This window comes from Ascidiella aspersa, chromosome 8, assembly GCF_963924565.1.
Source record: "Ascidiella aspersa chromosome 8, kaAscAspe10.2, whole genome shotgun sequence".
NCBI lineage: Eukaryota > Metazoa > Chordata > Ascidiacea > Phlebobranchia > Ascidiidae > Ascidiella > Ascidiella aspersa.
The window spans coordinates 5,465,519-5,491,097 of NC_139454.1; the positions used below are offsets into that span (position 1 = coordinate 5,465,519).

General features: G+C 35.7%; 1 protein-coding gene across 1 annotated transcript in view; it reads right to left on the minus strand.

Moving 5' to 3' along the window:
• Positions 1 to 1,240: 1,240 nt before the first annotated feature.
• The window catches only part of LOC146135326 (complement receptor type 2-like), a 31,086-nt gene continuing 6,747 nt past the window's right edge, over positions 1,241 to 25,579 (minus strand). The window contains exons 7-26 of the mRNA XM_083395761.1: positions 24,429 to 24,608; positions 23,726 to 23,905; positions 22,839 to 23,018; positions 20,896 to 21,075; positions 19,411 to 19,554; positions 18,623 to 18,802; positions 15,630 to 15,792; positions 14,280 to 14,459; positions 12,070 to 12,249; positions 11,341 to 11,453; positions 10,478 to 10,657; positions 9,426 to 9,479; positions 7,298 to 7,477; positions 6,339 to 6,518; positions 5,562 to 5,738; positions 5,112 to 5,186; positions 4,457 to 4,638; positions 3,521 to 3,609; positions 2,494 to 2,673; positions 1,241 to 1,343 (exon numbers count right to left, since the gene is read on the minus strand). Of these exons, the coding sequence (XP_083251887.1) occupies positions 1,241 to 1,343; positions 2,494 to 2,673; positions 3,521 to 3,609; positions 4,457 to 4,638; positions 5,112 to 5,186; positions 5,562 to 5,738; positions 6,339 to 6,518; positions 7,298 to 7,477; positions 9,426 to 9,479; positions 10,478 to 10,657; positions 11,341 to 11,453; positions 12,070 to 12,249; positions 14,280 to 14,459; positions 15,630 to 15,792; positions 18,623 to 18,802; positions 19,411 to 19,554; positions 20,896 to 21,075; positions 22,839 to 23,018; positions 23,726 to 23,905; positions 24,429 to 24,608 (3,080 nt within the window). The remainder of the gene's footprint in view (positions 1,344 to 2,493; positions 2,674 to 3,520; positions 3,610 to 4,456; positions 4,639 to 5,111; positions 5,187 to 5,561; positions 5,739 to 6,338; positions 6,519 to 7,297; positions 7,478 to 9,425; positions 9,480 to 10,477; positions 10,658 to 11,340; positions 11,454 to 12,069; positions 12,250 to 14,279; positions 14,460 to 15,629; positions 15,793 to 18,622; positions 18,803 to 19,410; positions 19,555 to 20,895; positions 21,076 to 22,838; positions 23,019 to 23,725; positions 23,906 to 24,428; positions 24,609 to 25,579) is intronic.

The following is a 25,579-nucleotide window of genomic DNA, read 5'->3' on the forward strand; positions in this document are numbered from 1 at the left end:
CTTCGAAGTCCATTTTCTGTTCTATAATGAAGCTTGTGTAATTATTGCAAAATTCGAGTGCATAAAATGATATTGGGTGCAAAATTTGTTTTGCAAAAAAACATTAGCTTCCGTATATAGTCAAAAAGACTACAAAATGGTTGTTTTTACCTCTTAGGAAATGTTGCGCTATGTAGGCTGTGTGAAACGGGTTACCAAAGATAGCGCAATAAAATCCATCTAAATTAGATCTTCATTGAATGCAGGGCTGTGGAGTCGGTTAAACATAACCAAAGTCCAAAGTCCGACGGCCAAATGTTTGATTTCGTTGAGTCCCGAGTCCGCTTCAGACTCTTCAGTCTGTATTCTACCGATTTTGCGTAATTAAAAAGGTGGACTTTCAGCAATCCAATAGGGAAGTCATATAATTCATCGAGCAAACTGTTTGCGGCCATATCAAGGTACTGCACATGCGCATGTCGAACTTGGGAGCCGATCAGAGTCCAACTCCAGCAAAACAAACCGACTCAGTCGAGTTCCAAGTCCGACACCGCAGCCCTCATAAAAGTATTTTAAAATGAAGCCTAACATTAAAGCTAGTTAGTTTAAGCAAGCAATAGCCGCAGAGTTCTTTAAAATTTCTTTACAAAGAAATTTAAAAAATCTTCTAAGTATAGATCAGCTTTTGACTGCAATTGCAGAATAAATATTTAACAAATGTAGAAAAGGGTAATTTTTCATAGCGTTAACAAGTTGGGTACACTATGCACGGATCTGTAATGTAGCTTAATACTAAATTTCAAAGCCAAAAAGGTCGAGGTTCTTAAACCTAAAGCCTAATCACACTAACTGAAGATGATACAAGTTCGTATCGAAACGTCTTAATCAAGATGCTTTCGATCTACTCGATCTTTTCGGCTTTGAAATTTATTGTTAACAAGCTGTTCTTTGGAATACCGGTTGACAGAAAGCGAAGATTTTCGGAAGTTTTAAACTTTAAAAAAAAAAAATTCCCAAACTTTTTGGTCAATACAATTATATGAATTTTTAAAACACATAAACGATGCATAGCTTTATATATAGGAATTTTGTTTTTTGATTATTAAAAACAGCAGAGCAATCATTTTTTTTCGCCAGCAAAACAGAAAATGTATCTGCACGGTTTGTAACAATATTTTAATGACGATACGAAAAAACTTGCGCACAAAAAGTAATAAATATTTTTAGTTTTAATCTTTCCTCTTCTTCTTTTTTGCCATCTTCATTTAGTGGTGTTGGTTGAAACGCAAACAAACAAGATTTGTTTTTCTTCAATTTCAATAGCTTGATCTTGATTGTGAAGTTTTGCGATGGAGGAGGTTCTTCTACATTGTTATAAAACATGTAAATTTTTAAGTTTCCAAACATTGGTGGATTACAATTGTAATAATATAAAGCAACCAAAACAAGTCATCTTAGAAGATAAAAGTCAGTTGCAAAGTCCTGAAACTATTTAACATTTACGAAAAAATCTTTTTTCCAGCATAATATAGGATTATATTATAATCCTACTGAAGTCAATCGCTTATTACATGGCATATGGCCTTTGTTCATCATAAATACGAATCCCATCACCGACCTTACTAATGGAATGTGCTAATACGTGTTAGACATATCTTGTACTCGTATTTGGGATTATAATCCGATTGATTATGCCTAAGCTAGCGGCAAGAAAATAACGCTTACCGCTATTACCTCTTTGAGCAGTGGTTCTCAAACTTTTTTAGCTTGCGGCACACTAAAAAAATCTTGCCTATTTCGCGGCAGACTTTCGTCAGAAGAACAATATAGTAATTTTACAATCGCCCTCCAACACGACAAACTGTATGTAAATGTCTCAATATGATTAATTTATAATGGTTAGTGCGTATTTAAGTCTAAAACGCTTGCTTGTATGGATATTGGTAATACAAATAACTTGATTTCCAAAATTACAAAACGTTTCGCGGCACACTTGACAATCTCTCGTGGCACACTAGTGTGCCGTGGCGCACAGTTTGGGAATCACTGTCTTAGAGAATAGAAACACACACTACAATCTCTTGAGGCACACTAGTGTGCCGTGGCACACAGTTTGGGAATCACTGTCTTAGAGAATAGAAACACACACTTACATCGCAAACAAGTCGGAACCTGGTCTATGTCAAACGTTCCATCATCTTGACAAGTTGCGTTGAGTGCGCCAATAAGTCTATAACCGAAGTTGCAATAGAAATGCACAAGTTCCTTTTTCTCGTAAAACTCTTTGTTCGGATCCACGTCCCCGTTTTCAATGGCAGGAGGCGTGAGACAGCCAGTAGCTAAAGAAAGAAACATCTTGGATTAGAAAAGTTTAATTTCGCGTATTTCTTTATTCCAGTGACATAGTCTACTCTACAATACAGTTTACAAAAACATTTCAACAATTTCAATTTTTCTACAACCAATATATTAGCACGAGTAACAAGCGTTAGACTAGACGATAATATATCCTACCTTTGCAGGTTGGAGAAGTTGAAGACCAGAGTCCTGTATCTAGGCACCGAGCATTTTGCGATCCGTGTATTGCGAATGCTTTGTTGCAATGGAATGTAATGGTTTGGCTGACCGGATAGCTTTCTAAAACTGGGGTTATTCTTCCATTTAACGGCGCTGTTGGTGTCGGACACTGTCGAACTGCAGAAAATATATATATTAGAGTATTCGGTTAAGCTACGCAAATAATAAACAATTAAAAAATTGGTTCAGTAGATCGAATTCATCTTGATTTAGAGATGTTTTCGTACGAGCTTTTATAGAAACGTCTTAATCAAGGTGATTTCAATCTACTTATTCTTGGCTTTACAATTTATTATCACGCTAAATTACAGATCCATGCATGCTGTACCCTTGTATCCATTAGGGTATAGCATACACATGTACAACAATGTTTGCCTACTTAAAACTAAAGTACTAATCCGTGATTTGAAAAGGTATGTGAGTATTGGGTTTAAGTTTTGCTGCCATAAGTAAAGGGTTCAGCGTGTTTGTGCTGAAAAGGTTTTAACTTTATGTTTCTATGGCATGTGACACCAGTCAGCCGATTTAGTGTCATTGTTGTTTTCCTGCTTCAATTTCAAGAAGGTTGTTTTCATATCTCTAAAAAAGGTAAATATTTAAATGCTTGGGTGGAGTTCATCCAATTTCAATTTTTTCTATTAAACCGTAATTCATAAATATGCCAGACCAAATGTAAAACAAATCACGTTTAATATAAGCCTAGAGCGTCGTAACTACCAGGTAAATATAGCAAGGGAAATGAATGCAATTTTTGTTAAAACAGCAAAATTCACAACAGAGACAAATTAAAAAAAATAATTTGTTGGCTAAATTGGTCAACCAATTTTTTTTTGTTCTAATAGAAGTTGTTTTTAAAGAAAGTTTTTATTTAGCTAAATCACACCGCATACTACACTTTCTGTGGAATTGCGGATCACTTTAAATGTTAGAAGAGTATGGGCAAAATTTGTAAGGTAAAACTTACTTTGACAAGTTGGAAAGATCTCTGACCAGCTGCCAGACGCGGAACACTGACTGGAATCCCTTCCGTTCAAAGTGAAACCATCCGGACAACTGAAAGTTATGGTATCGCGAAATTCATAGCTTTGTTTTTTCGGGACAACTTTAATGTTGGACGTCGTTTGTGGTGCGGGGCATTCCCGAACTTAAACAACAAAATATACTCTATCAGAGTGTTGTGATGAACTACCAATCACTGTTTTAAAGTTTTAAAGTGAAGTGTCTCTTTGCGCTTTAACTTTGGTTTTTGGCAAAACGGTTTTCCTGCCTTGACATGAAAATAGACTGAGGCTGACTCCCTTTTCATCAGAAACAACTTGGCTCAGAATTTAGTGATTTTTAAAATATTTAAATTGCATTCAAGGTCGATTGAGGTGGTTTGCTACAATATTGCCCTCCGGTTGCCGTGTATATGTCATATAGAAGTTTTTAAGCCAGGGCTGCTGAGTTGGTTAAAAATAACTCGAGTCGGGACTCCGGAGTCCGACTTCAGCCAAAAAAAATAAATCCGAGTCCGACTCTCAAGTGCCGAGTCCGAATCCGGCCAAATGTGCGATTTCGTCGAGTCCCGAATCCGGCTCAGACTCTACAGCCTGTATTTCACCTATTACGTAACTAACGATAGATATTCAGCAATCCACTTATAGGAGTGCCATATAATTCATCCACTCACAATACATGGTTGGAAAATATCCACCATAATCCAATTCCGCCTTTACCATTTAAATCTGGCGGCTATATAAGTTTCATGATTTGGTACTGCGCATGCGCACGTCGGAATCAGGTAGTTTAACGTGGTTTTACTAGAGGTTCGAGTCCCGAGTTCGACTCCAGCAAAACAAACCGACTCCGTCAAGTCCCGAGACCGACTGAGTAGCCCTGATTTAAGCGGAAGACTTACAATACCTTTACAAGTGGGAAACGATGACCATTGGCCCGAAGGTTGGCACTCGATCACGCTAGAACCAAGCATCTCGTATCCGTCGTTGCAAGTGAAAATCACACTCTGGCCTACCGTGTTACTTTTGGATGGACTGTAAATGTTGCCGTTCGCAGGGTTCACAGGAATAGGGCAATGACGAACTGACAAAACAATAGTTGCGAAAATTTGTTGTAAATTGGAGTTTACCAGTTTGCCAACATGAGTTCAAAAATAATTCAATTTGCATTACAACTTCAACAAAATAGTAGTAGACAAATAATTTTGCAAATCATTGACACATAAAAAAAAATTGTTAAGAGCTGCTGTTCAATGGCGAAATTTGGACTGGTTTTCCATAATTAAAAATCAAGATAACTATATTTTTTTAAATTCCAAATATGTTTGTTATTTTAAAAAACATTTTTAGACGGGAACAAAAATTAGAACAATCGATAATGCAAAAACGAAATTAACGACTTGTAATATTTTTCAAAAGGTATATAAAACAGACATTGCATCACGCATATACCGGAACATGAAGGAAAGTTGGCAGACCATTTCGCAGTCCATAAACAAGTCAACTGTTTTGGTCCAACCAGATCATGTCCATCTTGGCAGCTGAATGTAATTGTACTTGGAAATTTGTAACTTAGCTTTTTCGGAGTGTGGTCGCCATTACTGATTTCCGGAGGCTTGGCGCATTCAACTTCTGAATTAATATAAAGAAAAAAAACGATTATGCTGCAATTTGACGTTGCTGTACTCAGTTACTATAGTTGTATACCTATTCCCAGTTAAAGAGTTAGATCTCAATGAAATGGCATATTATGAGTTGTCAACTTACCTCATTTACAACTTACGGCATATTTAACACGTTTTTACTTATTTTCGATTTCATTTGTATTTTCGCCGATTGCATATTTTGGTTTTAAGCCTAACGATGTCATAAGCTTTTCTACCGACATTTTGTCAATACTTTACTATACTCTTTCAAAAAACGCGGAAAAACGGTTTAAAGAATAAAATATTCGTTGTTTTAAACCAATATTTTTTAAACACTGTTTAGGTTGAAGTATCAATATACCTATACAAGTTGGAAAAGAGCTCCATTGTCCAGAAGACAAACATTCGGCCACATCACTTCCACGTAGTTCATATCCCTTGTTGCAAGTAAAGCTAATGTTTTGGCCAAACGAATAACTTTGAGATGGAACAGCAATCTTGCCGTTTGCCGGATTTACAGGGTTCGGACATTTCCGAGCTGAAAAATACCCAAAACAATTAATGACTATACAATTGTAAAATTGTTCTTCCGGCAAAACTGCATGACTGGCTAACGCTGATAGCCTCGTTTTTCAGCGTTGGTCAGTCATGCGACCAGCCAACTCCATAACATCGACATTGAATACAATCTCGGGTCTTTCTAGAATCATGGGCGATACATGAGCATGACAACACAATGGGCATTAAGCAAAACACTTATTTGCACCTTCGTATCATTTTCTGAGCGGTAGCGGGCTCTGCAAAGCTACAGCCTCGTTTTTTTCTCGCGTCGTGGTTTACAATGTGGTTCCTTGTGTTTTTCCTTTATTGTTTGTCTAATTTATATACTTTTTCCTATGATTGTTATTATATTGCCTTAAGGAAGATTGCCCAAATAGGTAGTCGAAATGTTGGTAGTTAAATTTCTGCCGAACGAACAATTTTCCAATTGACCCAAAACATTTGTAGGCCCGTTTAAAATCACCGAATTCTCTATCTTAGATGCTATTTATGCTATTGCATAGAAATAGCAGTTTGTTTTAAATAATGGTTCCCAGCCTGGGCCCTAATGAAAAAGTGGGTAGAATTTAAGTTTCACCTTGGCAAACTGGAACCTTCGCCGACCATTTCAAACTTGCCAGGCAAACCGACTCTGATTTTCCTTTTATTTCGTATCCTTCTTGGCAACTAAACGTAATTGACGTTCCAAACGAGTAAGTTGCCAAAACAGGCGTTATGTTGCCGTTTGTCGGTGCGATAGGTGAGATGCATTCGCCAACTAAAAATAAGAAAAAAAGAAGTCGTTGATTCTCAGGGCGGATCCGAGATATTTTCAGGGTGGTAAAGGCGTGAAAATATTCAGAGATGACGTCATAATTTCAGGTCACAAAACAAGTATTTACAAACCTACTGGTCTTAAGAAATTTCAACATAATACTCAGCAGCTAACCAGTTTTACGTGTATTTCAATCAACACTATGCAAGGAGTGTCTCATCGTATATATATTTTTTTAGCGCAATAGATTACTTGTTTGTTTTTTTAAAACGCCTTATTAAGGTTAGTCAATTTGTGCAGTTTGGCATCAGTTTTCATCAAATGACAGTAAGGGATGTCCGACACTTGACATTTTATTCCAAAATCGATACCCGGCATTTTCGACACAAAGTATCACGATGCAATACCTATGACGTCATTAATATAATCAAACAAGCAACATAGATATTTAGTAGAAAGGTTCAAAAAATATTTGTTCAAGTGTTTTGACCAAACTTTCCTCTGCCGTTAAGAAGTTTAGTTATACACAATTAAATATAATTTCAAGTGGAAATCGCCAACCTTAATGTCATTCTTCAAGTTTCCTAATTAGAATTATAAAACGTATTTAGGCTATACAAAGTTTCAAAAGTTAATTTCAGTAAAAAATTGCAACATTTTAAAATAAAATTTTCAACATTTTAAAATAAAAGTCTTGCCTTTCATTTACAAATTACACTTGTATCTTTATTTGTCCACCATATCATATTTTACACCAACCTTGCATCAATCATACAACTTACCAGAACATGAAGGAAAATCGTCTGACCATTTGCCGCTGGCCAAGCATGTCAGTTGCTGAGATCCAACCAACCTATGGCCGTTTTCACAACTGAACGAAATCGTAGCTTCCATCTGGTATCGCTCCTCTTTGGGGGTGTGGTTACCGTTTGGTATGTTGGGAGGTTTGGGACATTCAATAACTGGGTCAAAACGATAGAGTGGGATTATGCTGGCCCGTTCTCTCAATTATAAGTCTTAGTTTGAAATATCGGACGAAGTTTGGTTCAAAACAGTTGATAAGGCTTACTAACTGGATTACAATTATTCAGTTGTTTTAATGGTAATTCGCGAACGCAGTATTAGAAATACACAAAGTTTGCCTTGCGAAATATGCTTCGTTTTTTGTATAGCCTAAATACGTTTTATTTGAGACCATGTTTGTAAAGGGCATTATTGAACACTATACTCATCTGTCTATTGGAAAACTTTGTGCAACTAATGTCTGTGCGCTAACCAAAACACAATTATAACATATCAAGATATTATAACTGAGTAATATTATTAACTTTTTACAACCAAACTTGGTACGATTTTTTTGGTATAATCCTAAAAAAATTTCTGATGAGTATACCATCGCAAGTTGGAAAAGCTGAAGCCCATTGGCCTGTAGACAGGCATTCAATCATTTTAGCGCCCGATAACACATATCCTTTGTTGCAAAAGAAGGTGATGCTTCGGCCGACAGAAAACGTGCCATCCAACGCAGAATATTTTCCATTTTGGGGAGGCCTGGGATTTGGGCATTCGCGAACTATTGAACCAAGTACAAAACAATATTTTTGAAACGTTAACACGGACGGTAATGAAAAAACTGCTCTATTTTTATTGTAAATGCGAAAAATATACACCAACGACAAACTAGGCAATACTTCCTACCAGAGTTGGATCAATTGTAATCTGTAATTGTAATTCATGTAATTAATTACAGGTTTTAATGCAATTGGAATTGTAATGTAGTTGTAATTATAATATGTTAAAATTTGGCTCAATACATTGATATTGAGAAAATTGTAGTTTCAATGCCAAAAACTGTAATTGTTATCAATTACAGTTTAAGTAATTGTGATTGTATTGTAATTGAAACATTTAAGGGAGTAATTGTAATTGTAATTGTAGTTGAACTGAAGTAATGTAATTGATCCAACTCTGCTTCATACCCATTAAAATGTAATATATATCAATAAATGACACTTTCATGGTAGACGTTAACAGAATTTCCTTATTTAAGTGAACCCAACAATGTCGATTTAATATAGTAGGCAAAGTACAACCTTTGCTTTTGGGGAACTTTTTGGACCACTTTCATTTTGTCAAACACTATAATGCAGGGAGTCGAACCGGAACCGAACCGGAACTTTATGAACCGGTTTTGGGTCAATTTTTTCCGAACCGTAACCGAACCTGAATCGGATTTTATAAGATTTTAAGGAGCCGAACCGGAACTGAACCGAATAAATTGAAAGTACCTGAACCTTAACCGAACCCGAACCTGTAAATAAAAGCGGTTCGATCCTGTATGACGTCACAACTTCTATTTTACAGAGTCAAGTTACACCATGTTAAAATTTTATGAAAAAAATATGAATATTGAGTAAAAAAATCGTTTATTTTTTTATTTTTTAGATATTTCAATAATGAGTTACTGTTTTTTTAATAAGTCACGTAACTTGGATGAGATGACTTTTCAAAGATTATTCTCAACATTTATCGACCCACATTTTGAGATTTAACGCAAATTATACTGTATCTGAACCGGAACTTTATGAACCGGTTTTGAAATAACGATGATTGAACCGGAACTGAACCGGATTCCGAAAAAATCCTTGAACCCGAACCGAACCTGAACCGGAAAAGTCAAACGGTTCGACTCCCTGCTATAATGCTAAATGTCATTTTCATGGTAGATGTTAACTGAATTTCTAATTTAAGTTAACCCAGCAATATACAGTTAATAAGTATCACCTTTGCATTTGGGGAACTGTCCAGACCACTTTCCTTTTGCCAAACACTCCAATCGTTCGATTCCCTTTATTTCATAACCACCCTGACAACTGAAAGTAACAACTGTCCCAAACCGATAACTGGTACCTTTCGGCGTAAAATCACCTTTAGCAGGTGTATCTGGAGAGAGACATTCCTCATCTAAAAATAGAATAACTTAATGAACATACTGTTGCCGCCAGACATTGTATCAATTATAAAATTGTTCGTCTGGCAATATTTACAAATATATGTATATATATTTACCGGAAGAACAATTTTACAATTAGGAAACCATTTAAATTGAAAGGAATTTTCGGATATTTTTTAACTACTGACCTAAATTAAAATTTCGGATATTTTTTAACTACTGACCTATACAAGATGGGAAAGACTCCGACCATTGGCCAGATGCCAAACACCGCACAGACTTTGCTCCGTTGATCTTAAATCCTGTCTGGCAAGTGAATGTAATCTTGTCCCGAAATGCGTAACTGTTTTGCTTGGGAGTAAAATCACCATTTGATAGTGAAGATGGATTGGGACAATTTTGAACTAGGAATTGGCAAAAAAGATTTTTTAACGAAGGTTGTTTAAATAACCTACATTGTTTGTTGTTTTACATTTAATGATATTGGCAGATTGGTTTTAAAAATGGTTCGTACACTTAGGTTAATAAAATTATTTATTTTGGCAACAAAATGTTAAATAAAATATATGTTTGACTACGTTTGTTGGTAAACACATTACTATAAGAAGTGTTTAGATATGACTTGTATTTTCCGCAACATTAAAGACTTATAACAATAATATTTTTTTGCGAATTTTTATGAAATATTATGTTCAGGAAATATTACCAAGTATCTTTTTCGGATAAGATAACAACACTGTTTAAACAAATAACGCGCTGACTTATAACAAACAATTTGCGCTATCCGCAACTTAAAATTGTATCTATTTGTTGTCGCAATGTTAGCCCAATTTCAATCTAGGAAGAAGGCGATAATAGGTTTGTGACAATATAATGGGTATGAAGCACGGCTTCATTCCACCCTTGGTTTCATTTGATTCAACATGACTTGCAAACATGTCTTTTTGGCCGTTGACTAACTGTAAACATGATTTAGGATTTCGCAATATTTTTTTCAACATCATATCACCTTCACACGCAGGCATATCGCTAGACCATTTTCCAGTTTTTAAACAACTGAGTTGGTTGGGTCCAATCAACTGACGGCCTTCTTCACAATTGAATGTAATTTTTGCTCCCACCAGATAACGAGCCTCACTTGGCTGGAAACCACCCATCGGAACCGGCGTGGGTACGGGGCATTCAACAACTTTAAACAATAAAAATAATATTAGGTGTTTAGAAAACAATAACGAAATCTTAAGTAATTGTATGCTTGCAAATTTATTACTGTCTGTTGGCCTGTATAATTTGTCAATGTGATAAGCATCTGTTATGGTGAATTGTACTTGTCCCAAACGCGCTTTCACCATTTATACAACTGATTTTTTATCATTGGACTGTCTTATACGACTTTGTCAAACTGCAATATACAGAGTTTCACGTTTCAATCAAGAGATAAACTTTACGTCGATATAAAAAAATAATCTTAGTATACGGATAATAAATTTGTTGATATTTCTGATCATTTTCAAATAACCAGTATTACGTAATTATTAATCGAGTCATTAAAACATATTTTCAAATACTATTACATTACATACAAAATGTTGTTCTTCGCGAGTGGAATTTTATGAATGATAAAAAGTTCTGTAAAGACACATTTTCTAATCAGCCAAAACAAATTACGCCGTCACTAATATTTCATGTGACCAAAGGAGGTTAATTTGAGCAACGATTGCTGTAATATATATTGAGGATGAATCTTGACATGTTAAAATGCTCTACTTTAACGACTTTTAGCTAACAGAAAAAATATACTTCACCTTCGCAGAACGGGAAATTCGCCGACCATTGCCCTGATGCCAAGCATTTGAGGTGCGCGGGTCCTACCAAGTTTTGACCTGCTTTGCAGCTGAACGTTAGCGTTGCCTGGTAAGTATAGCTGGCCGACACTGGCGTGAAAGTCGCGTTTGATACTGGAGGCGGCAGGATACACGTGCGCTCTTGAAAAATAATTTGAAGTATTTAATAAATAATTTTGGACATAAATGGGTACCGGTATTCTAAAAGATTGATAATGAATTCGACACATTAACTGAAGATGATACAAGCTCGTATCGAAACGTCTTGCAAATTAAGATGATGTCGATCTACTCGACGGTTTTACAGTTCATTATTAGGCTACACTACAGATTCTTAAAGTTGTTGTTGCAAAATATGGCTGTGAAGAACCAACCTTAAGAGAACTATACCGGGCGTTTGTTTTACTAAACTTAAGGTTTAAAACCGGTTACTTATAATATAAGGAACTGAACAATTGCTTTACCTCGAAAAATCTAGCTGAAGTTACATAGAAAACTGCAGAACAATATATAAAATGGCAAAGAATTGCATCGTTTATCTATCGTTGAAAGTGACAAATAATGTAGAATCAAAATGACGGTTGTTAAAATTTATAATTTTGTGAATGACACGTATTTTTTATAATAAAGAAGAGTAAAAAACATTCGCAGCTCAGGAAATACTCCTTTATATAGTTTTAGCTGACCAACTATATCGTTTAGTTGGCAATTTGTCCAAAACTAGAAAAAGTACTTTAAATTAAGAAGTTTCACTTACTTTCGCAAGACGGGAACGTTTCGGACCATTTTCCACTTGGCGTACAACTCAACCTTTCGGAACCTTTCAGCTGAAATCCAGTGGTGCAACTGAAAGTAATCACTTTCCCGTACGGGTAGTTCGTCCGTTGTGGTGCGACGAAGCCGTTGTTCGGAGATGTTGGTTTCGGGCAATTTAGAACTGAATGAGATAAATACAATATTTTGTAGAAAAAACAATTTTTTTAGTTTTCTTGGTTCAAATTAAGACATAACGCTAGCACTGCGATGGAAATTCTTGTGGTAAAATTAAACCTTAAATATCGGTCATTCTTGAAGAATACAAGTTGGACCAATACAACATTTTATAAACGTGACTTTTATCTTGACCTTATGGGAACTACAAACGAAGCATTTGTAAATTCGCACAGTCTTAGCAAAACAAGTCATTCCTTTTAAGGGGTAGTGAGTTCGAATCATGTGGCAATATTTTTGTGCTTGCATGGAAAATCCATTTCGATTAGTTTATTCAAACAAGTTAAGACAATTTAGAAATTTACAACTAAAGGAAATAAACGCAATATTTCGGAGAGAAACGAGCTTCTAGTTTTTGTTGTTCAAATTAAGGAACTATGATAATTGTTTTTTCTAAGCACAATATATTGAAATTCATATAGTCGAATTACACCGTAAACATTGACCATTCTTAAGGGTTACAAATCGGACCAATTTAACATTTTATAAACGTGGTACAACAGTTGTTTTGATCTCATGGGATTGTGGTGACAAATCATAAACCAAACATTTGAACATTACACGTGCAGTCTTTGAAAAGCAAATCATTCGTTTAAAGAAGTCGTGAGTTCGAATCACATGGCAATATTTTTATGCCTAAACATGAATTGGAAAATCCACTCGATTAGTTTATATAAGCCACAAACTAAACACGTGATTTACTTTTGATGTAAGCAACCAAATAAACACGAGGTTTACTTCAAACAAAAGTATCATAGAATACCGTTGCAAGCCGGAAAAGGCTGAGACCATTCACCAGTTGCCAAACAGGTCACAGTCTTTGTCCCGACCAGGTCGTGTCCTTTCTGGCACGTGAACGAGACTGAGACACCAAAGCTGTATGACGTCAACTTTGGGGTGACGTCACCATTGCGTGGCACCGTGGGGTGTCTGCATTTCTGAACTGTAACAAAAATCGATGGGTTTACCATCTAATTAACTTGTTTTATGCCAAGATATAGACAATCAGTATTAAATATGTTTAATGAAGAACAAAAGGTCATTGTATAGGGGAAAACAACTTGAGCAAAATTGATGTTTTATCAATAAAAGATAAGATAATGAAATATTTCCGATACAAATTTATAATATGTTAAAAATATCGGCTTATTTAGGTAGACACAAAGTTTTTTTGTCGTCACCTGTTTCGCATAGAGTCCCAGAGTATCCGGGAGGACAAGAACACGAAAAACCACCGACGTTATCGGAACAAGTCGCTCCGTTTTTGCAAGGGTTGGGTGAGCAGTCGTTTATATCTGAAAACAAAATTAGACCTATTACACCCAAATAAATCGAAATATGATGAAAACAGACAGTGCCATCCTCCAGAATTCTTGATCATACAACTTCCTCGTGGAAACTGTCGAACTCGAGGACTAGTTATTGCTCAATAACAGAATCCATTTACCATGCATAATTTTCGTTATATAACAAAATATAATTTGACACTCTTTCTGTTTTGTAATTTGGCAAAACACTGTAGGCTACATCTCGTAATACCAACATTTGCGAAATTAATTGAAATATTAAATTTGTTATCAAATAATAAAGTTTAAAAAAGTTAGCTTATAATTAATTCCCCAATAGGTTTATTTATAGGTTTGAAACTACCTAGATATTTTGCCTGATGCCATAAAATTTACAAACAATGAACGTATTAACGTATCCTAAAATATCCAATTTAACTAGCATGGAAAACAAATCAAGAACCTATTTTAACCCTATAAAGATTCCATCGGTATAAATTACTAGGAGATTGCGGAATTTTATTTTCTTGGAAGTTTACAAGTCCGGGTATTGAATACAAAATAGCATATGTGCTAAATGCATGAAGGTGCTGAATGTCAAAACATTCGACAATTTTTTTTTTAATTTTTTTGATTTGCTAGGACTTTGTTCAGTGATTTTAACAAAAGTAAAAGTATCAGTAGCACTTACTTCGACAGGCCGGAAACGTTTCGGACCATTTTCCACTTGGCGAACAACTCAACCTTTCGGAACCTTTCAACTGAAATCCAGTGGTGCAACTGAAAGTAATTACTTCCCCATACGGGTAGTTTGTCCGTTGTGGCGCGACGAAGCCGTTGTTCGGAGATGTTGGTTTCGGGCAATTTAGAACTGAATGAGATAAATACAATATTTTGTAGAAAAAACATATTTGTTTTCGTTGTTCAAATTAAGGTAACATGATAGTTTTTTTTTTCTTTTTAAGCAATGTGATTGAAATTAGCCAAATTAAACCTTAAATATCAGTCATTTTTGAGGATTGGAAATTGGACCAATATAACGGTCTATAACTCTGTACGCTGTTAAAATTGAGGCACCATGCTAAAATTTTTTTTAAGTACTCTCATAACTCGATTAAATTATTATATTCAAATTAACGCCTTAAATATTAGTTTTACTTCACGATCAAAAACTCGGCTAAAATAACAATTGATGCACGTGATAGAACTTCGATCTCATGCAACTGTGCTAACAAATCGTAGTCCAAACAAATAAAAATTACACGATCTTTAAAAAGTCAATATATTTAAAGAAGTCGTGAGTTCGAATCCCATGGCAATATTGTTATGCCGAAACATGCTTGCATTGAAATCTACTCAATTAGTTTATATCAGGAAGTCGAACCGGAACCGAACCGGAACTTTATGAACCAGTTTTGGGTCAATTTTATCCGAACCGTAACCGAACCTGAACCGTTTTTTATAAGATTTTAAGGAGCCGAATCGGAACTGAACCAAATAATTTGAAAGTACCTGAACCTTAACCGAACCCGAACCTGTAAATAAAAGCGGTTCACTCCTGTATGACGTCACAATTTCTATTTTACAGAGTCAAGTTACGTCATATTCGAAATTTTTTGAAAAAAATATGAATAATTAATGAAAAAATCGTTGATTTTTATTTTTTAAGATATTTTAATAACGAGTTACTGTTTTCTTACTACGTCACGTAACTTAGATTAAATGAATTGCAATTCAAAGATTATTCTCTACATTTATCGACCCACATTTTGAGATTTAACACAAATTATATTGTATCTGAACCGGAACTTTATGAACCGGTTTTGAAATAGCGATGGTCGAACCGGAGCTGAACCGGAACTTTTAAATTCCTCCGAACCGAAACCGGAACTGAACCGGATTCCGAAAAAATCCTTGAACCCGAACCGAACCTGAACCGGAAAAGTCAAACAGTTCGACCCCCTGGTTTATAAAAGCACCGATTAAACACGAGGTTTACTTCAAACAAACGTATCATAGAATACCGTTGCAAGTCGGAAACGTTTGCGACCATTCACCAGTTGCCAGACAGGTCACAGTATTTGTCCCGACCAGGTCGTGTCCTTTCTTGCACGTGAACGAGACTGAGACACCAAAGCGGTATGACGTCAGCTTTGGAGTGACGTCACCATTGCGTGGCACCGTGGGGTGTCTGCATTTCTGAACTGTAGCAAAAATGAAGGGATTTAGCACCTAATCCGTCTTATCTAAGAGTGTCAATATATTCATAAAATAAACAAAGTGAATTGTAAAAGAAAACAATGTGATCTTCATTAATGGTTATTCAACAATAGTTAAGCTGGCTCTGTACTTCTGATAACCAAATAAATAAAATGTTAAAACGTGCCAGTCGTTTTGGTTCACAATGTGTTTTTGTCATCACCTGTTTCGCAACGACTTCCAGAATATCCGGGAGGACATGAACACGAAAAACCACCGACGTTATCGGAACAAGTTGCCCCGTTTTTGCAAAGATTTGGTGAGCAGTCGTTTATGTCTATGGATAAACAGCTTTACAGACACACTTTCTCTAGAAATCATGGTAGGCTACGTTTAGGGCAGGGGTGTCCAACAAGCGGCACGGGTGCCAAATGTGGCACGCGACCTAAAACAAATGGCACGCAGGCCCGCCCCAAAAAATACTAAAATTGTTATTTAGTCAATTGCCAAAAAAGCTCAATTTGTTATTCAGCCAATTGTCAGAAAATAATAAGTTTGTTATACAGCCAATTGCTATTGTTTGTTCACAATATAAAACAATCGCGGCAATCACGACAACCAACAATTACTTTTGATATGGTAACATTATACTGCGTGGAGGCTAGCATTCACATAATATTATATAGCTTGGTGTGAAGAAAAAGAAGTCAGCTCACCGAGAGACACTTTGATGTATAGTGATGCGCATTTCTACTAGACTTTTTTTTTTCAAGTTTAAATAAACGTTCTTATTTTTGGTAAAAAAGCGCTTTTATGATTAAAAAGAACTGGTTCGGTTACGAAACTTTGGCACGGGAAGAAGTTATAAGATAAAAATTGGCACGCCGGCATGTTTGAGTTGGACACCCCTGGTTTAGGATACATTGAGATTTCTTTCTCCGAACGTTGAAACTCTGTTACTGGTGTTTAATTGCAAAAATAAATTTGAAAAGCTTCATTATTGATAAAGAAATAAAATAAAATTAGTAATGTCAATTTGTTTTTACTTTATTTTCTTTTTAAAAAGCGTCGTCTAACTGTGGGTACGACCATTGGGTTAATATTTCAAATAAACTTGGGTACATTTGCACTGATCTGTAGCTCGATAATAAATTGCAAAACCATAAAGTTCGACATAAACTAAAAATGATACAAGCTCTTATCGAAACGTTTTAATCAAGATGATGTCGATCTACTCGACCTTTTTAGGATTTGTAAGTCATTATCAAACAAACATAGTGTTACGGGTTAACAAATGCGTTAGATAGGTGTTCAATAGGCTTACCTTTGCACGTGGCAAATGTTCCCGACCATTTACCGGACGCCAAACATCTAAGACGTTTTGATCCAAACAGGTTGAAACCATTTTTGCAAGAAAACGATATGGATTGGCCAAAGTTGTATCTCGTCAGTCTAGGAGTGATGTCACCATTCTTTGGCACCGATGGATTGGGGCATTGGCTCACTAAAAAACAAAGACAGATTACTTGTAATGTAATAAATCCATTTTTCTGAACTCATTTCAAATCATCTTTGAAAATCAAACGAAAAACTCCAACAACAATATTTATCAGTTTTTTTATTTTTTTTTAAACTAGTAATTATACCCAATGTAGTGGCCGAATTTTGCTTTTACAAGTAAGGTATGTTTTTAATATAAAATGGTACGTGGGTACACTATTCACGAATCTGTAAGATAACTTGATAATGAAGTGCGAGGCCAAATTAAAAAATAGCCAACTTTAAAATCCGAGCAAATTTTACAAAAAACATGGTAAACTTAAAACAAAAGTTTAAAACCGTTTTTAAAGAAGGTAAAATCAAGAAAAAATCATTCTTCTGCACGACTTTAATAATTCGAAAAGCACATAAAAAACTATTAACCAAATACATTGCCATAGAATCCGTTATACAAACCCAACTATATTTCGTTTTACTTCAAAAATAAATCCAAAAAATATAAAGAAAGTATCGAAACCTCTTAACCAAGATGATTTCGATCTACTTGACCTTTTTAAAGGTGCGGTTTGCTTATTAGGATGTTTGGTTTGTAACTAATAAAATTGGTATAAACTATCGCCTCGGTTTAGACTCAGAGATGTGAAACTGTACATTCTGTTCTGTTTTTTTTACAATGAAAATCTGAAATTTTTAATGTCATCTGTGCTATGATAAAACTTTAAAATACAGACAAAAGCGATTGCGCCCATTTTTAGGACAATTATCCAAAAGTTAAACGGTAAACGGCACCTGTTTCACAACGACTTCCAGAATATCCAGGGGGGCAAGAACACGAGAAACCACCAACGTTATCGGAACAAGTTGCTCCGTTTTTGCAAGGATTCGGCGAGCAGTCGTTTATATCTGTGGAAAAACAACATTTATGCGACACACTGTGCATTTCTAACGAACTCTTTATACCAGTGTTTTAATGTCAACCTATTATTGTAATTGGTTTTAGCTTAGCACTAAATATGTGATATTAGAAATCACCTTGACCCTTGTAAGATAAACGTCGACCTTAATTTCTGATCAGTAACAGCAGAATACTTGCTAGCTTTGCTACAGTATTCTGCTGTGTAATTGGGTTTGTTTAATCAAAATATATTTAACACAGCCAATTGAAACATAGAAATATTATTTGTGGCCCTCTATTTTTCTAAATTTTTAGACAAATTTATTGATAACAATTTTAGATCATTTAATTGCAGAAAATAAGACAACTGAACGCTATCAACACACTTTGCAGCTATTATGTGATAAGTTAAACAGTCGTATTTGTTTTTTAAGGATTACCTGTGCATGTTGGAAATTGACCAGACCACTGGCCGGACGCCAAACATTTGAGACGTTTCGATCCAATCAGGTTAAATCCATGTTTGCAAGAAAACGAAATGGAATGGCCGAAGTTGTACCTTGTCAATCTTGGTATGACATCACCATTTTTTGGCACCGATGGATTGGGGCATTGGCGAACTGAAGCGAAAACTTTGGGTTAATTGTCTAACTCTCTGATCAAATAGGCACCCTTTTAGATCAACCTTATCGTTCAAAAAACAGTTCGTTGTTTGCGCCATACCTTGTTTTTTGCTTTACGTTTTACGACCTGTCACTAACCGGATGTCGCACTCAAATTAAACATTAGTGTTTATTATCAGAACAGCCGTATGGCGCGGAGGCCAACACTATAGGCTCATTCTGTGATACAGCGCGCTTGCTTGCACATAAAACCAACTACACTGTTCTGTAATATAGCGCGTACGTTAGCTCGCTTGCTTGCTCATAAAACCAACTATACACTGTAGCGCACCACGCTCAAAACCAGACTGCCCGCGTTCTTTAGTTTTAGCAGTTGCCAAAACTAGCGATTGCCCGTTTGGCATCAAAACAAAAGCGAAAAACAATTATTGGTCATTGGTGGAAAACGCAAAAGTAGAAAGGCAACAGAACATACGTGAAGTAAATTAAATAAAACATGACAGAGTTAACCAAAGCGAACTAAAATATAATTTTGCATTACATTTCCTCCTTATTAATTTTGTTGCTCACTCGTGCAACATTTAGAGAGAAACATGTCAGCTGACTTAATTCCTTGTTTCTGGATGTTTTTCTTGACTGGCTTCTTTTGGGGCTTGGCGAGCTTGAAAGAGCCGAAGTGCTGAAGTCCTTTACCTGGTCTTGCTGACTATTTTGCTGCTTTTTAAGCTTCTCTCTTGGTCGACCGCCAGCTTCCGCACAAAAGGATTGGGAAGGTCAACACTAATAACTTGGCGGAGTCTTGTTTTGCGTGGGTTGGGACCTTGGTGCGAAATCTTTCGCTGACAACAGGTCCTGACGTGCTCGCCATTTTGTTACGCCATATCTTAGTTACTGCTTTACGGCCTGTCACCGACCCGTACTCAAATAAACATTAGTGTTTAAACAGAATAACCGTGTTGCGCGAACGCCAAAGCTATGCTAATGCTGTAGTACAGCGGCTATTGCGTACGCCAGCTCGTTTGCTCATAAAACCAACTACACTGTGTTACACAACACTCACAATCAGACTACGCGGGTTCTTCAGCTTCAGCAGTTGCCAAAACTAGAAATTACCCTTTGGCATTCAAACAAAGGCGGAAAACAATTATTGATCATAAGTGGAAAACGCAAAAGTAGAAAGGCAACAGAACAAACCAAGTGAGGTAAATTAAACAAAACAAGACAGAGTTAAATAAAGCAAACTAAAATTTAATTTTGCATTACAGTTGTACAACGACGGCAATTTACAACGAGAATTTTTTTAGTCTTAATTGATTACTATATTCTTTTGCTGAACATTGTTTTGACCTGGACGACGTTTCAATACATATACTCCTCTTTGCCTGTTGTAATCAACATTTTTAACTGTTTGTTTAGCTAATAAAACTTGGTAAACTTTATTCTGACGGTTTAGGAAAGCTGAGAAGCAAAAACCATATTCACCCTTGACGTTACGTGTTTTTTTATTATTTGCACAAATAATGTAACCTAAGATAATTTATGCAATTAAACCTTTAAACCGGTATGAAGTTAGTAATCAGACCTCTTTCTATAATTCTATATAAAAATAAATCAATGCATTAAACATGTAATGGCAATTAGCTTTGACGCTTTAGTAAAAAACACAAAAAAATAATATCACCTGTTTCGCACCGACTTCCAGTATACCCAGGAGGACAAGAACATGAAAAACCACCGACGTTATCAGAACAAGTTGCTCCGTTTTTGCAAAGATTTGGTGAGCAGTCGTTTATGTCTATTGATAACAAAGTAATGACTAATTTATTTTTTAACTTGTCAAAACTAGTCAAAATTTTGCCAACATTTACACGTTAGGTCACAATTTATCAAATGATTTTAAGTCAAAATCGTTTACAAAATGCACAAAAATTGTAATGAGCTTTTGCAAATTGTTTAAATCAATGTAGACCTATTGCTTATAGGTCAACAGTTGTCAAAATTTTATTTGATAGGTTTTTCATTTAAATTTCTCATTTAAGGTCAATAGATATAATCCAATAATGACCAAAATATTTTCCACTTAATCCTACCTTTGCAGTTTGGAAATCTACCAGACCATTTGCCGGAAGCTAAGCAGTTGAGAAGGTTCGATCCGATCAGGTTAAAGCCAGTTTTGCACGAAAACGAAATGGAATGGCCGAAGTTGTATCTTGTCAATCTTGGGCTGATGTCACCGTTTTTCGGCACCGATGGATTTGGGCATTCCATGACTACATAGAACATATGTGTCGAAACGATATTTTTGTGGAATAATAATTAATCTTTCCATGTTGGAAAATCGCTCAAAAGAACGGATAAAAGCATTTGTAATTTAACTGTTCATTTTAAGAGCACCTAATCGCAAACGAAAAGGGCTAATTTTTTAAGTTAAAAGTACCTGCTTGTTTATTTCACAAACAAACGGGGCTCATAACTATGCAACGTATTTTAACTTTAATCACTTTCGACTGTTTATTTTAACTTAAAAAAATTAGAAAAAATAAATAAAAATACCGTTCTCTGTTTCAATTCCGTGTCAATTTAAAACAAATAATAGAAACTTGTGTATGCTTCAATTTTCAACTCAAAACGACCAACAAAATCAACAAAAATATGCCATAAACCCACCTTTACAAACTGGAAAAGATCCTGACCATTGTTTGGATGCCAAGCAAACGAGTTTTGCTTCTCCTAACAACTGGTACCCCTCCATACACGAAAATGTGATATCAGTTCCAAAGTAGTAGCCTCTGGGCTTAATCGTTACGTAGCCATTGAAGGGCGGATGCGGTCGTGGGCAAAATATAACTGAAAAATACAACAAACAATTTTTTTATTGTCATGTCTGTTTAGCACAGGGGTTCTTAAACTGGGGTCCATGGACCCCTTGGGGGTCCGCGAACTAATTTTAGGGGGTCCATGAAGGCCTACTTAAAATAATAGTGTATATTTAAGAAGTAATCTTGTTTTCAAAGAAAACCGTTTGTTTAAAAATAAAACGGTTTTGCACTGAATCCTATTTAGACTCCATTTCACTTTCACATTTTTGGATTAAAATCAGCAGATTTATAAAGTCTATTTGTACTGTGACGTCAATTTATGATGTCATTTTGGATTTTTTTTTGCCGACCGTGGTCCACGCTAGGTTAAAAAAAATTTTAAGAACCCCTGGTTTAGCAGGAGGCTGTTGGGACAGTCAGAGCTTTGAAACACCCCGTAAATTGCATATTACTTTTTGCAAAACGCATTAAAATTGATAAACATGGCGATATTAGTGGAGCTGAAATAAACGTTAGGATATATTTCATTTTAAAATTAAGTAACACCTGAATTGAATTAGTTAAAAGTAGGACTGCGGAGTAGGTCCTGGTATCAGTACACGGGACTCGAGTAGTCTAAGTTAATCCTGAGTCTGACGTGTGCTAGCTCAGTGGCAACTTCGTAACCGATGGACCGCACACTGTACATTTAAATTATGGGAAATAGGGCGCAATATATACATTTTTTAAATATATATGGCTGTAAAGTCGGATCCTAATGCAATACTCTGCGGAAAACTTTATTTTGCTGGAGTCGGCCTCAGGTAAGTAAGTAAGTAATGTTTATTTTTTCGTTGGCGCTGAAATTAAAAAAACACAAAGTAAGCTATGACAAGAAACAAATTGTTGCGCGATACGGCCGGAGCAGCGATGGGTCCTTCCAGTCAGCTGCACGGTCAGGACTCGATTTTATTTACTAGCATGAAGCCAAATAAGAAACTCATGTTGTTTCAAAGCAATTCCGCAGCCCTAGTTTCATGGGAGATTTCAATTTTTATGAAAACACCCTATGCATCTTGTTAAAATAATCCAAGTTCCCGGTAACTGTTTTACAATATTTTAGCATCGTTAATAAGTGTCTAAATGCGGGCATGAAAGTGGACAAAATCAACTGAAAGACCTTAATATTCATGTAACGACAAGATGTGTGACGGGTGAATTATCCGTGGACTTACTGTCGCAAGAAGGAGCCACTCCGTTAAGATATCCGCTCTTCAGACAGCTGAGCGTAGAAGATCCCCGAAGTTCATATCCTTCGATGCAGGAATAGGTCACGCGTTGCCCTACGCTGTATGTCGAAGCGTCTGGTGATACTTTACTGTTGGGAATACTCCCGAGAGACTTGCACTGAACCGCTGAAAGTATTCAGATAGCGATTAAGCTTAGAAAACGACTAAGATTTTGTTTTCGCAATAAATTAAAAAAACATGTTTTGATACAATAGCAATGTTGCAAACAAATCATTTCAAATTTACTGAGGTCCCATTCAAGTCATTTGCTAAACAACTTAATTCAAGTCAAGTTGTCAATAAACAACAAGTCAAGTCCAAATTTTAGTACCCTCTTAGTCTAGTAATTGCCCTTAGTGAGTTAATTCAAAGTTAAGTTATTGTAATAAAAAAAAATGTTAAACTATTAAAACTAGTATCCTAATCTAGGCAATGTAGTTCGAATATAGCAAAAACCCAAAACTATTTGACTTCTAAAGTGTAAAGTGAAATAAAACCCCCTTTTTGCGATTTTTTAATGATTAAATTAACGATTAATGTAAGTTAACGACTAAAGTCAAGTCAAGTCGTTAAATCATGTTTTTTGAAAAAATCGCACGTGTACACTGTAATTAAGTCCAGCGATTGCGGCCTTTTCACCATTGATAGCAATATATTTAAATTAAGGAATATTTTAAAGAGAGAAAAAAGAAAACAAAATATGAAAAAATAGGTCTTCGCACAATTTAAAATTGCGAACTTCACAAGTCTTGCTACTTTTTCCGCACACTGTTTTCAATTTTATCTTTAAATTTACTTTTCTTTCTCTGTTACTGAAACATTGCTACACTCACCTGAACATGTTGGAAAAGACGTTGACCATTTTCCAGATGACAAACATGTTATTTTGTCCACTTTTGATAGTGTGTAGCCGGCTAGGCATGTAAATGTAATTTCTGTTCCAACCGGGTAACCCCTCGGCATCAGTGTGACGTAACCGTTTGCGGGGGACGCAGGTCTCGGGCATAATTTTACTAAAACAAAACTACGAATAAATGATGGTTGATAATGTTTCGTCCTAGTGAAAAAAAATACTTTGTTAAAGTATTTTAACAATCTTATGACACTGAAATTTCGGAAATCTTGTGTAGATAATTTTATTTCAATGTACTGTACTTCTTGCTTTTTTGATAATTAAGTTGTCAGCGTTTGAGTCTTCTCAATTAAGAAGTAAAAAATCACTATCAATTGCCCGTTTGGTTGGTCAGCCCCATTGAATACCATTGCAGTTTGCGAAATCAACAACAAAACAACGCTAATTTACTTCTTAACTTGCTAATTAAGTAATTTTGTATATATTTAATTAGTAAGTTCAGAAAGAATGTAGGTCCTAATCATAGTACATGTATAGTCATACAGGCCGTATTTCTAGTTGTTTAGTTAACTCATTGTAATAAGGCATGAGTGTATCGCCAACCATATAGGAACCTGTTAGAACGTTAATAAACCCGTATTAAACAATACCCGGTGCGGAACATGGATTAAACTAAACCTTACCATAACAATTAGGAGCAACACCATTAAAGGTTCCCCCGCTCTGACAGATGAGCGTCGAAGATCCGTGAAGTTGGTATCCTTCGATGCACGAATAGCTGACACGTTGACCAATGCTGTATGTCGATGCGACGGGCGACACTATCCCGTTCGATATGCTACCGAGGGCTTTACACTCCACAGCTAGCAAAACGAATAATTAAGTACTATGTTTCGAACATGTTTAAATTAAGCATAAAATTAGGTTTTGGAAGTCTATAAATAAATATAGATTTTTAGCGTAATGGCTTTTCGGCAAAAAAACAAAGGTAGCATTGCAGCCACACTTGGTTATAAGCTGCAGGAGGATTTAAAATTAGACCCCTTAACTAGTCGTTTTACTTAACTACAGAATGGAAACAATAAAAAGATTGAATACTTGATTACTATTAGTACTAACTGTATTATTAGGACTCGATTTTTTTAGGGGACCCTGTCTTAAGACTAATCAACCAAGGGAAAACTAAGATATCTGAGCAATGGGAGCCTGCGTTAAGACACAACGTATAACAGTGTTCGGTAAGGTACAAACCTGTACAGGTTGGAAAAGGTTTTGACCACGTCCCAGTTGACAAACAAGACATTTTCGCTTCTCCTGACAACTTGTACCCGGCTTTGCACCAAAAGATCTCAAAGATAAATAAATCTCGCCAGCAAATAGCATCGTTAGTATATCATAAATTGAATGAATGTTAATTGAATGTTAATTCATTCGAATTAAGATATACTGACGATGCCTTTCCTGGCGAAATATATATATCTATATTTTTATGATAAATTGCTAGCTTAGCTCGAGTATTTAGCTGTTTACTGACCTACTTCGTAACCCGCTTTTTTGAAGTTACATTTATGTCAAGACGCACGTTAACTTACATGTATTTCGATTCATGCCAGGACAAAAGGTGTACCAAACTAAAGACGAAAATACCTTATTCTAAGTTCAAAACAGGGCCACAGAAAAAAAAACTTTATTCAAAAAGAGCAGAATACTATATTGCGCAAAATATATCATCAGTTCTGCTTAAAAACTGCAAACGACTCCTTGGGGGTAATCTTGCCTAAGGGATTGCGATTCCATTCAATATAGTTGTTTTTCATTTTACTTTATTTACTAC